Source organism: Taudactylus pleione, unplaced genomic scaffold (assembly GCF_031769625.1).
Source record: "Taudactylus pleione unplaced genomic scaffold, aTauple2 ptg000198l, whole genome shotgun sequence".
In the NCBI taxonomy this organism is placed as follows: domain Eukaryota; kingdom Metazoa; phylum Chordata; class Amphibia; order Anura; family Myobatrachidae; genus Taudactylus; species Taudactylus pleione.
The window spans coordinates 9,320,501-9,334,274 of record NW_028284600.1 but is presented as its reverse complement, the minus strand read 5'-3'; the positions used below and the strand labels follow the sequence as shown (position 1 = coordinate 9,334,274).

Here is a 13,774-nt window from a genome sequence, read left to right as displayed (position 1 = left end):
TCCTCTGCCAAAACCTGCACTGGCTCCCATTCCCCTACAGAATCCTCTTCAAACTCCTCACCTTCACATACAAGGCCCTCTCTAACTCTACTGCTCCCTACATCTCCAACCTCATCTCCTTACATACTCTCTCCCGCTCACTTCGGTCTGCCAATGACTGTTACCTCTCCTCCACCCTGGTTACTTCATCTCATGCACATATCCAAGATTTTGCTCGTGCAGTTCCCCTTCACTGGAATGAGCTCCCTCTCTTGATTAGGCTTTCCCCAACCTTGCAGAGCTTCAAACGTGCACTGAAAACCCACCTGTTCATCAAAGCATACCCTTCCACCACATAACCATCACCAAGTCTCTGTCCCTCCTGCCTCAGCCATGTCTACCTCACCTACTTCCTGCACTCAGCTCCCCCTCTACACACTCATGCCTCATGTCATCTGTCCATCTCCCCTCTTCCCAGATTGTAAGCTCCTAGGAGCAGGGTCATCCTCCCCACTGTCTCACAACCTTCTTCTCTAGCACTTCTATGATAGCCTTCACCTTCCCAGCTGTATTGTGTATGGAGAATTGTGTTGCTAACTGTTATTTGTGCTCTGTTTATAAGTTGGTTACTGTATTGTAATGTAATGTTCTGTGTACCCTTTACTGTATGTACGGCGCTGCGGACCTCTTGTGGCGCCATATAAATAAAATGTAATATTAATAATACAGTGGGATACTGCTTGGAGCTAGTGAAAGAAGGAATTCTAAAGAGAAAATACTCAATACTGTTGCCACCTAGTGGGTAAATCGGGATATGTTACATATACTGTAGTTAAAATCATGAATTACAGATATCTTTTGCTTATTAAGATACATACAGTATGCCCCTAAGATAATCCTTCAGTGCATTTTCAATTTAAATTTTAATTCGTACAAAGAGCAAGCATTTCACACCAATGGGTTACTTTACTAAGGTTCGATTTGACTTTCGTTTTGTAGTTCGATTTAGCTCACCTCAAACCGACTCAAATCGAAAGTTCAAATCCCTCTTCAAATCCCTAATTTACTAATATTCAATTTGAGAAGCATTTTACCAAATCGAATTCGATTTGGTTCGGTTTAGAACAGTGATTTGCTGTTCGATTTGACATGTTCATGTACGAGCAGCAAATCCCACTTCAAACCGAACTGCAAATCCCCATCTGAATCGAACTGCTACTGTACATGCTTTCACTTTCACCATGAACTGTTCGTTTTCACACAGATACATGCATACATCTTACTGTAAATAACTTAGAAATAGTTAAATGTAAAAAAAAAATGACGTGGGGTCCCCCCTAAAACAGAACCAGCCCAGGACATTTCATAGCCAGTCCTGGTTGTCTAAGTACAGGGAAAAAATATGTAGTGTTCCACTGTACTTAGGGCCTGATTCAGAGCCGCTCGCCCTGACAGAGCGCTCGCTCTGAATCAGGGCCGGGCTTTTTTTTTTTTTGGAGCGGCCTCTTGGCCGTTCGCATAGCTGTGGGTGACCACCCACAGCTATAGCGAGCGGCCATGATGATGGTTGCGATGGTCAAGACCATCGCAACCATCGGGCTTGCGACGAGACCCTTGAGGTAGGGTCTCGTTCATCGCAAGCCCCAGAGAGCTTTCGGCTCTAACAGAGCCGGAAGCTCTCCACTGACATCACTCATGATGTCAGTGGGGCCGCCCCCAAACGGCAAGCGTTCCCTTGGGAACGCCTCCATTTGGGCAGCCGGCCCACACACCAAAGGGGGCGAGCTGTCACTCAACATCGACAGCTCGCCCCCTTTGGTGCGAGACCCGGAGTGACGGATTTCCCATCGCTAGCCGGGTCTCGCGCATGCGCACGACGGAGCCGGCTCCAGCGTGCGCATGCACTGTGGGCCACCATCGACCTGGTTGCGAGTGCTCAGCGCTTGTGACCGGGTCTGAATCAGGCCCTTAGTACAACCAGCACTGGGCTCTGGGAACCAGTCCTGGTTCTGGACTTAAAGGGAAAAAATTGCATAGGGTTCCCCTGTAAGCTCCAGAACCAGCACTGGACCCTTTCTAGCGGGGGACTGATGCCACAGCCAGGGGAGCCTTATCACCAGGTCCCCAGCCACAGCATCAGCTCTGACTGCTAGTCAGCCCAGGCCAGGGATCCCTGGGGAGTTGGGGAACCCCCCCAATAAAGGGGTCCCCCTCTACAGGGCACCCCTGGCCTAGGCTGATAGCCCTGGGCAGGCTGGTGGGTGTCTACATACACAGATCGATCGTACACCAAAACATAGTGGGCATGCTAATGCCTTGGCGTGCGATTGCTTGCCTTGCCAATATTTGCATACGCATCTAGCATGCAAACCCATCTAGAGAGTGGGTCTGAATCAAGCCCAAAGAACCAACCAATCAGTTGTCACTTTACAGGCTGGGTTTGAAAATTGACAGTTAGGAGCTGATTTGTTGGTACTTTGGCCCTCATTCAGAGCCGTACGCTCTGAGCAGAGCGCACGCTCTGAATGAGGGCCGCCCTCCGTCGTGCGCATGCTCAGTGCAGAACATCGACCCACTTGCGAGCGGACAGCCGCTCGCGAGTGGGTCTGAATCAGGCCCTTTGTCTCTCAGTTGTGTGATAGCAGTGACCTGTGTATAGTAAATAGTGTTTATCAGTTTTGTGATCAGTGTGACCACTGTATCATGTGTATAGGGTAAGCAAATAGAGCGGTATGGAGTAATCAGGTGAGGGGGATCCTAAGGGGTTTGACTGTATTTTGCTTTGTATACAATATGTATATGTATTGAATTTCAATGTTGACAAATGTACTGTATATGTGAATGTTCCCACACACAGAAAGAGTAGCCTAAGGCGATATGATATTTCATATTTAACAAAGGCTGGTTACACATTATAATGATGGATTGGTCAGTAGATCGATCCGTCGTCCAAGCGGCTGATTGGTAAACTACACACACTTACCAATTGGCCGCTCGATATGTCTGGGCTGACATCACTACTGGGCAGCAGTTGAGATGTCGGTGTTGGCGGTCCCCTGCAGCAAATGTACGTGCGGTCGGCGGGTCACCCATAAACACAGCCAGATGCACACATACATCTTTCAAGTACTGTATATCGGCATCGGCTTTGCTGCAGGGCCGACCTGATATGTCTGTGAACGATGTCTTTCACAGACATATTCATTGTGCACCAATGCACGTGCGATATATCGTGTACCGATACCCTGCATAAGGGGAAACCAATATTACCAGCCATTGTAGGATCTCTGCAATATTTTTCTTTTTTTTTCTTTTTTTTGAAGCATCATATAAAATACATAAAGATAACACAACATCGATGTAAAATCAATACATTTGAAGAACAGAATGTATAATGTGGTACTGATATCCAATGTATGAAATAGAAAAAACACCGGAATCCCGACACTTGTCAAAATATAGACGCTGGCATCCCAGCCGCAGGGATCCCGAAGGTAAGTACTGGGTTTAGGGGGAGGGTTAGGGTTAGGCACTAGGGAGAGGGCTAACCAACCAAATACCAAGGGGTAAATTTACTGATGCTGTGGCTGGGAGCCGCTCATTGGCTAAGCCCACGTGGGTCCCAGCCAATGAGCGGCCGCTAATGTTAGCCACCGCTGATTGGCCAGCGGCACGCGACTGAGTCTGCTCGTTCCCACGAGCAGACAGTAGTGCAGTGTACAGTAACAGCATGCAGTAACATGCTGTTACATTGACCCGTCTTGGATTTCTGCGGAAAACATCGTGGGACAGAAAGGTGAGTATTGGATCTTTTTTTACAGGTAATTCCAATAGGATACTTTACGTTGACAAGTGGAATCTGGAAACAGGTGAGTATGTATGTGTATGTAATGTATGTAATAAAGCTTTATTTTACAGGTGTGTTGTGTGTTTTTTTAACCATTTCTTTACAGGCGAAGTACAGGTACCAGTGGGCCCTTAATGCCCCGCATGCGGGTACTTGTGGTTCTCCAAGTATCAGCATGCGGGGGAGGCTTGCTGGGACCTGTAGTTCCACTGTAAAGACAATGATGATGCATCTATTTTTCACACTTCACCTAACACAATCAACCCGCCACCCACCACCCAGGGGTGGCGGGGATAGCCCCGGGTTATCAGCCTAGGCCAGGGGTGCCCTGGAGAGGGTGACCCCTTTATTGGGGGGGTCACCAACTCCCCAGGGATCCCTGGCCTGGGCTGACTAATGGTCAGGGCTGATGCTGTGTCTGGGGGGTTGTGAAATTGCACCCCTGGCTGTGGCATCAGCCCCCCATTAGAAAGGGTCCAGGGCTGGTTTTAAATATATGGAGGAACCCACGTAATTTTTTATTACCGTATATTTAAAACCAGCTCTGTCCCTGCAGCCTTGTGCTGGTTCTTACATTACAGGAGATCCCTACACATTTTTTTCCCTGTAATGTTAAGAAGCTGGACAGGCTGGCAAGCCTGAGGCTGGTTAGTGTTTTGGGGGGGGGGACCTCACTTCATTTTTTTTTTACAATTTATCACTATTTTTTCCAGTTACAGAAAGACACATACACAAATCACAATGATTTGTGTATGTTTCTGACCATCTTGCAGCTCAGGGGGTTGAGAGTTTGAAAAGTGATTTTGACAGAGAGTTTGCTCCTATCTCACCTGAGCTTGTCATCCCGATTTTTGGTAAATTTGAGAGATGTATGTTTTAGGTGAAAAGTACTTCCGATTTGCCCTGATGGTGATTCGATTCGAGATTGCTACCTCACCCGAGTTTTACGAGGAGATGAGAGAAATCTCTCTCTAACTCACCCGACTTTGCCTTTAGTAAATTTGCAAGCAGAGAAAAAATCAATAATCACCCGAGATGGTCATCTCAACCTATCTCGATTGTTAGTAAATTTACCCCCAAATGTCTGAATATGGCACATGTATGAATCCCCTGCAGGATGAGCTCTATTGTATGTATTTTAATACAGAGAATGATGTATACTTGTATGTTGTTAATTATTAATGATTTTATTAATTATATTTATAAAAGCATAGACTAAGAAGTAGGAGGAGTTAGAAATAGTAAGGGGAGGAGTCAATGCCTGGGGCCAGATGTTGACTCCAAGGTGGGCCTGTGTGTTCTTTAAATGCCAAGGCTTATTTTTAGTCCCAGTCCCGCCCTGGGGCTAAGGTTAGGCTGCGAGGAGGGGAGGACTAGGGTTAGGCTGTGGAGAGGGAGGGTTAGGGTTAGGCATTAGGGGGAGGGTTAAAGTTAGGCTGCAGGGGGGGGGATTAGGGTTAGGCTGCAGGGAGGGGAGGATTAGGGTTAGTCTGCGTAGAGGGAGGGTTAGGTTTAGGCACTAGGGAGAGGCTAGGTTTAGGCTGCAGGGACAAAGGGTTAGGGTTGTGGGTAGGGAGAGGGTTAGGATACAGACCGACACATGTGTCAGTATCCTAACCCTGTCGGGATGCCGGCATCGGGATTCTGACCGCTGGGTTCCCGAGCACCGGCATACCGTACCCAACCCGATGGGGCAGTGGCCACATTAGGATACACCATCCATCAACTAGATACCAGCCTGCATAATAAAGCTCTTATTCAGACAGTACCTGGATTGAGATTGTGGGTCAGACTGCTCAACATGATCATTCCACGTGTGGCCAAAATCACACAGCTGTCATGGGAATTTTGTGTATTTAACACTTAAACCCAATAATTGAACTGTGGAACCTGAGAACCGATAGATTCGAGTAAGAATGAGTACATAGGAATTGTCAGATACCTGCAAGTCTTCTTGTTGTGGGGCCAGCAGTAGCTGTGGAGGAAAAAGATAGTTAATGGAGTCTATCATCACAGTAATTATTAATAGCAGACATTACATTCTTGTTGATAGGGTACTAAGTATCCAAGCCAGGGCTTGTCTAAGGGGCCCGAGTCAGCTGTGCAGAGGGAAAACTGTCCTCTCCTTAGTGATCACCGCTGGCATATAGTAGTAACTGGACCCGTCATTGCTCTCTACAGCCCTGATTACGTTATTGCAACAGTTTTTTAAATACACTAAAAAATGTATTACAAAGTCTCTATTACATTGAACACAAAATCAGATAAATTCACTCTTCCCTTCAAAACTTTGGGCCTGATTCAGAGCCGGACGCAATTAGCGCTCGCTCGTCCAGAAAATAGGGGTGGCTATTCAAATGAACCGTTCGCTCTTTGCGGTCTGTTCACGCCTCTAGGTCTGAACGAGCGAACAAAACTTGCGGTCGTTTTTTGGATAAATATGCCCCCTGGACGCTCGCATCCTACGTTATGTCCGCTATTTATTAGATTAATCGAGTACATCGACCAGCGTATGAACTGCTCGCTATTCTTGTGGTTGGTTTTTGCTACCACAATCTTGCGAGCAGTTCTGGCTATAAAAAAACCCAGTGACGTGGTCAATGACACTGCTGTTTTGCACACCCATAAAACAACCGTTTTGACCTTTAAGCACGCCTGCGTTCGGATCTCCACTCCCCGTTTTCAAGCACCTTCCCCTGTTACCACCCACATACGCCTCATTCTGTCACTCAAATTATCAGGCATTCGCTATTTTGCGAGCACATGAATTTCGACCGCACTGACTGGTTCGCGCATGCGTATAACGATCCGTACGCATGCGCAGTTGGGCAAACATAGCTCGGTGCGAACGAGCGGCTCTGAATCAGGCCCTTTGTGTACAAAGGGGTCTGTTCATTTACATCTGGCAATAAGGCCGATTTTCTACTGCAGTTTATTGCAGCGATATTCCATTCGGTGAGGGTGGGAGTGGGGGGAATAGATAAACATATATTCACAATTGAATAGAAAAAATGGTTTCTTTAAAAGGTTACCATCTAAAAAGGAGAAAGGGAGTAAGAAATGTACTTGTTATATCACTGTTTCTCTTTTCTCATACATTGATAAACGTATACTGAGATACAGTAGATAGATAGATAGATAGATAGATAGATAGATAGATAGATAGATAGATAGATAAATAGATAGATAGTATGAGATACATAGATAGATATGAGATAGATAGATATGAGATAGATAGATAGATAGATAGATAGATAGATAGATAGATAGATAGATAGATAGATAGATAGATAGATAGATAGACAGATAATTGATAGATAGATAGATAGATAGATATGAGATAGATAGATATGAGATAGATAGATAGATAGATAGATAGATAGTATGAGATACATAGATAGATAATTGATAGATAGATATGAGATAGATAGATATGAGATAGATAGATAGATAGATAGATATGAGATAGATAGATAGATAGATAGATATGAGATACATAGATAGATACATATGAGATAGATAGATAGATAGATAGATAGATAGATAGATAGATAGATAGATATGAAATACATAGATATATGATAGATAGATAGATAGATAGATAGATAGATAGATAGATAGATAGATAGATATGAGATACATAGATATATGATAGATAGACAGACAGACAGATAGATAGATATGAGATACATAGATACATAGATAGATAGATAGATAGATAGATAGATAGATAGATAGATATGAGATAGATAGATAGATAGATAGATATGAGATACATAGATAGATAGATAGATATGAGATACATAGATAGATAGATAGATAGATAGATAGATAGATATGAGATACATAGATATATGATAGATAGATAGATATGAGATAGATAGATAGATAGATAGATAGATAGATATGAGATAGATAGATAGATAGTATGAGATACATAGATAGATATGAGATAGATATGAGATAGATAGATATGAGATAGATAGATAGATAATTGATAGATAGAGAGATAGATAGATATGAGATAGATAGATATGAGATAGATAGATAGATAGATAGATAGATATGAGATAGATAGATATGAGATACATAGATAGATAGATAGATAGATAGATAGATAGATATGAGATACATAGATATATGATAGATAGATAGACAGACAGACAGACAGACAGACAGACAGACAGATAGATAGATAGATAGATAGATAGATAGATAGATATGAGATACATAGATAGATAGATAGATAGATAGATAGATATGAGATACATAGATATATGATAGATAGATAGATAGATAGATAGATAGATAGATAGATAGATAGATATGAGATACATGGATATATGATAGATAGATAGATAGATAGATAGATAGATATGAGATACATAGATAGATATGAGATAGATAGATAGATATGAGATACATAGATAGATAGATAGATATGAGATACATAGATATATGATAGATAGATAGACAGACAGACAGATAGATAGATAGATAGATAGATAGATATGAGATACATAGATAGATAGATAGATAGATAGATAGATAGATAGATAGATATGAGATACATAGATATATGATAGATAGATAGATAGATAGATAGATATGAGATACATGGATATATGATAGATAGATAGATAGATAGATAGATAGATAGATAGATAGATAGATAGATAGATAGATATGAGATACATAGATAGATATGAGATAGATAGATAGATAGATAGATAGATAGATAGATATGCGATAACCCTAACCTCCCCCTTGGTGCCTAACCGTATTCCTCTCTCCTGGTGCCGAACCCTAACCATCGGGCTAGGGCCCTCATTCAGAGCCGTACGCTCTGAGCAGAGCGCACGCTCTGAATGAGGGCCGCCCTCCATGAAAATGGAGCGTCCTCCTGGACGCTCGTATAGCTGTGGGTCACCACCCACAGGCTATACGAGCGTGCAGTTTGATGGCCGCGATGGTTGTGACCATCGCGACCATCGAAACTGCGAGCCGGAGCCTGCGGTTGAGGTTTTCAACCGCAAGCTCCGGAGTGATTTTGGCTCTATCAGAGCCAAAATCACTCCCACTGACATCACTAGTGATGTCAGTGGGCCGGATTCTGACGGGAGGCGTTCCCGTGGGAACGCCCCCGTCAGGGAGGCACGCCCCCGGCACGCCTACCAAAGGGGGCGTGCTGTCAATCAACATCGACAGCACGCCCCCTTTGATCAGACACAACGAGCGAAGGACTTTCCTTCTCTCGTCGCGTCTGGCGCATGCGCACGACGGAGCTCCCTCCGTCGTGCGCATGCTCAGTGCACACCATCGACCCACTTGCGAGCGGACAGCCGCTTGCGAGTGGGTCTGAATCAGGCCCAAAGTGTCTAACCGTCCCTTCTAGAGCCTAACCCTAACCTTCCAGTAAGTGTCTCTGACCCATTTGTGACCCATTTTGGTGTCGACCAAACTCTGACCCATTTTGGTTTCGACCCTTTGTACATGTCGATCTTCATCCATGTTGACCGTTTGTGTGTTGCGACCCTTTGTACCTGTCAATCAATTGCCTGTCTGCCAGATGTTGCCTACTTAGACACTGTCAACCTTTTTACTGTAGCTCTATTGAATGTATAAAACATATATAAAACAGTATACTTTTTATGCTTTGATACTTACAAGTTAAAAGGTGTTTATAAGCAGCAGTACTGTGATACAATTTGGGGTCTATATACTAAGCCTTGGATATAGATAAAGTACCAACAATTGGCTCCTGTCAAGTGTGGTACTGTGATAGGAAGTGTGGTACTGTGATAGGAAGTGTGGTACTGTGATAGGATGCCACCTTTGCAATAAGATCCCTGCTGGGATGAGCTGTACGTGATATTATTAGAAAGTAGAAGCATTTAGGAACAACAGCACAAAGCGGAAGGCCACGTAAAATCACAGAGTGGGATCAATGACTGCTCTTTAAGCCAGGACCCATACTCAGGTTTAAAATTTATGTGCTGGCTTGAGCCAAACGTGGCAGGGCAGAGATCATATATCTGAGCAGGGGGCGTATCTATAATGGGTGCATGGTGTGCGGGGCACACGGGTCCCAGGGGGGCCCCGCACCGCACACCCTGCACCCATAGTATTACTTACCTCTCCGGAGTCCCATTCCGGCGCGGGGGTCCGGTGCTGTACAAATGACTGGAAAATGGTCACCGCGGCATCTTCCTGTTGTTTGCGCATGCGTAGTACAGGGAAAATGGCCGCCGTGGCCATTTTCCTGGTGACCTGCGCATACTCTATAGACTCTGGGCGCACTCTAGCGCCCAGAGTCTATAACTCCGGCACTGGCCGCGCACAGCTCAGTGCGTTGCCGGCCGCCGGACAGAGAGGAGGGGGCCCGTGTTGGAGACTGCACACGGGCCCCCTCCTCTCTATAAACGCCCCTGTATCTGAGAGTCAGTGTCCAGGGACTGGCCAGATGGGAATGACCGTGAAGTGGTTGGACAGCTTGACAAATTATTGCAATATTTTGGAACTAACATTCCCTGTATTCAAAGGAATTACACTTTGAAAAGTAAGTGAGTGCCGAGTTAGTATGACATTCTTTATGTAGATGGTATGGTCACATACCAAGGGCACCCCGGATGGTTGAGTGCCGTAGATTAATACTGTCATATATATACAGAATATATATATATATATATATACTAGAATGTGGATGGGCACTCTAAGGAGTACTGTTAGTTGTAGACTCCCTCCATGAGCAAGGATAAGGCAGCACTCAGTGGTCTTCACAACAAGGTCAATTGTAATTTATTCCATGTAATCGACGTTTCAAGACTACAACAGTCATTTCATCAGGATATATAATAAAAATATAAGTGAATATAATTGTTGTAGCTCCATCAGCACCATTGTTAATCTGGCCCTGTACTATTGTCTCATTCATTTCTTTTTTTGAGCCCTGATGAAAAAAAAAAATATCTATATTTGATGCATTACTGTGTTTCAAGTATTGTATTGTAACACACGTTGCTTTAATGAAAAAAATGTACTGTCAGTTTACATGGCTGGATAAATGACCATAAGTGCTTTCATTGGATTTATTACATAAGAGACAGATGTGTGGTAGATCAGTAGATTAAATAGATAGACAAACATGACTGCAGCTTAATGAGTGGTTCCCCTCACTTGTGTCCAGTGGCGTAACTAGGGCAGGGCGGGCGGGGTTCGTGCCCTGGGCGCCGTTGGACTGGCGGCGTGGGGGGGCGCCGCCGGCCACGGTACCGGCCCGCCCGCCCTAGTTAGCCAGTGTAGCGCCGGCCGCAATGAGTGCGGTCACCGCTACACATTTACACAGGACCGGCGCTAGGCTTCCAGCGCCGGTCCTGTGCTGCACGCCTGAGCCCTTTCCCTCCCCCAGGAGGCGGGCTCAGGCTGTGCATAACACACGCATCGCCGCCAGCGCTGGCGGCGATGCGTGTGTTAAACAGCAGCCAATGAGAGTCAGATAGACTCTCATTGACTGCTGCAGCACCCACTGCAAGAGCCGGACGGAAGTGGGTAATGGGACTGACGTAATGACGTCTGTCCCATAATGCTGAGCGCGCGCGTCCGGGCAGGAGCGGCATCGCGAGCAGGACCAGGAGCAGGGATTCAGGTAAGTATATTTTTATAGATATATATATATATATTTTTTGTAACCTATCTGCACAATGGGGGAGGGGGGTGGCTACTACTGGGGGGACCTCTACTGGGGGAGGGGTGGCTACTACTGGGGGGACCTCTACTGGGGGAGGGGTGGCTACTACTGGGGGGACCTCTACTGGGGGAGGGGTGGCTACTACTGGGGGCACCATTGGGAGGACCTACTCTACTGGGGACTACTACTTGGGGGGGAACTACCACTGGGGGCATTATGAAAGGGGCCTACTAGAGGCACTGCACTCGGGGGACCACTACTGGGGGCAATAATAGGAAGGGCCACTACAGGGGGCACTGGATAGGGGGGATCACTACAGGGTGCCTGCATAAGGGGACCACTACTGGGAAAACTGCATGGGGGGGTCTACTGCTGGGGGCACTATATAAAGGGCACTGCATAGGGGGGGACTACTACTGGGGGCACCATATAAAGGGCACTGCATAAGGGGATACTGCTACTGGGGGCACTGCATAAGGGGAACACTACGTGGGGCACTGCATTTGGGGGGCCACTACTGGGGTACTGTATAAGGGGCACTACTATGGGCCTGCATAAGAGGGACCACAACTGCATACTGGGGGTACTGTATAAGGGGTACTACTGGGGTTAAGGTTCATATGGATAGGAATGTTCAGCGTGAAAATAAAGGGGTGTGTCATGTTGACACACCCCATTTTTAAGTGACCACGCCCATTTTTTCCTGCGCGCGTTTTGTTCCCCGTAATTTTAGGTATCAGGACAGGCTGGCAAGTCCGGGGCTGGTTAGTCTTTTGGGGGGGGACCTCACGTCATTTTGAAAAAAATAATTAACCCTACTTAAACTTGTTAATAAAAAACATACACAAATCACAATGATTTGTGTATGTTTCAGGCAAACTCGCAGCTCAGGAGGTTAGTGTTTAAAACTTGTATTTCACAGTGAGTTTGCTACAAACTCACATGAGATTGGAAACTCGAATCTTAGTAAATTTGCGAGTTGCATCTTTTTCATCTAAAGTACTTCCTATTTTGGCTTTGCGAGTTTGCAATCTCACATGAGTTTTAACAGTGAAAAAGAGAACTCACTTCAAACTCACTCGAGTTTGTCTTTAGTAAATTTGTAAGATTAAAAAAATACCTAAACGCACGTGAGTTTCCAAACTCACCGAAACTCACACAAACTCGACCCTTAGTAAATTTACCCCTTACTCTCAACTTTCATTTGAAAAAAGGCTTTGAATAAATGTTAATTTCTGTTGTAATATCTTCACACATCTATAGCTAAAAATATAGGCTGATCTTGTTACAAATAATGAGATTCTAGATATGGTAACAACACATTTTTGTTCTCTGACAATTACAAAGTTAGCAAATCTAAATAATATTAGTAAATCTCTAATTAAATATTACACACCTAACAGATTTAAATATTGCCTATATTATGTCAACAGCAGATTACCTTTGTTGTGCAGAATCCATAACACACCCAGTAACATAGGTGAAGGCAACATCCTGTATTCATCTGTACAGACAGATCAATGAGCTGTATGTTAGGGTCTGGTACAGTATAATAACCAGTGATGGGAGGAGAATGAATCCCTTTCATATAAAACTCCCTGGAGAGAGATCTCTGTAAATTCCAGGTACAGTATTGTACAGTACAACACACCTGCACAGAACACACGTATCTCATTTTATAGGGTCAATATTTCATACTGCTGTCAAAACACCCATACCCTGTAAAATGACTGTTAAAATATTAAGTTTACTATAATGTTCTTTTTGGCTGATGCCCCATGTTGAGTAGCAAACGTACTGTACATATGATTTTCCAGTATGCATATCTTGTATCCAAGAAGCTCACTCAGCTTTAAAGTATAACAAGTTTACAAATGTAAAGTAAAAAAAGTTCAAATAATTTTACTTTTTTCTTTTCTTTTTACTAATCTCCATGTTTAGAAATGTTTTTACGAGCACAACTGTACAGTCCAAGCACTATGAATACATTGTTATGTAAATGAGTCTTTAGACTGCTAGCTCCATGATATTATTAATACTAGAATATCTTAATTTAATGTTTTGATACAGTATTTAATTGTATATTTGTAGGGTTCCTTTTGGAAAAATATATTTAATTAACTCTAATATTATATCATAGGTCTGTATGGGGAAACAGTCAGAAATAGAAAAACATTAATTTCCCTTTTTTCCACAAGTTTTTCCTTTATTGTATTATATTCTCACAATTATGGCCACCAAGAGAATCACAATCTAAAATA

At 44.1% G+C, this 13,774-nt stretch overlaps 1 protein-coding gene across 1 annotated transcript in view; it reads right to left on the bottom strand.

Moving 5' to 3' along the window:
• LOC148518848 (scavenger receptor cysteine-rich domain-containing protein DMBT1) overlaps nucleotides 1-13,041 on the bottom strand; it is a 28,670-nt gene extending 15,629 nt beyond the window's left edge. The window contains exons 1-2 of the mRNA XM_088476971.1: nucleotides 12,955-13,041; nucleotides 5,769-5,801 (exon numbers count right to left, since the gene is read on the bottom strand). Coding sequence (XP_088333097.1) covers nucleotides 5,769-5,801; nucleotides 12,955-13,006 — 85 coding nt within the window. The 5' untranslated portion in view covers nucleotides 13,007-13,041. The remainder of the gene's footprint in view (nucleotides 1-5,768; nucleotides 5,802-12,954) is intronic.
• Nucleotides 13,042-13,774: the final 733 nt, after the last annotated feature.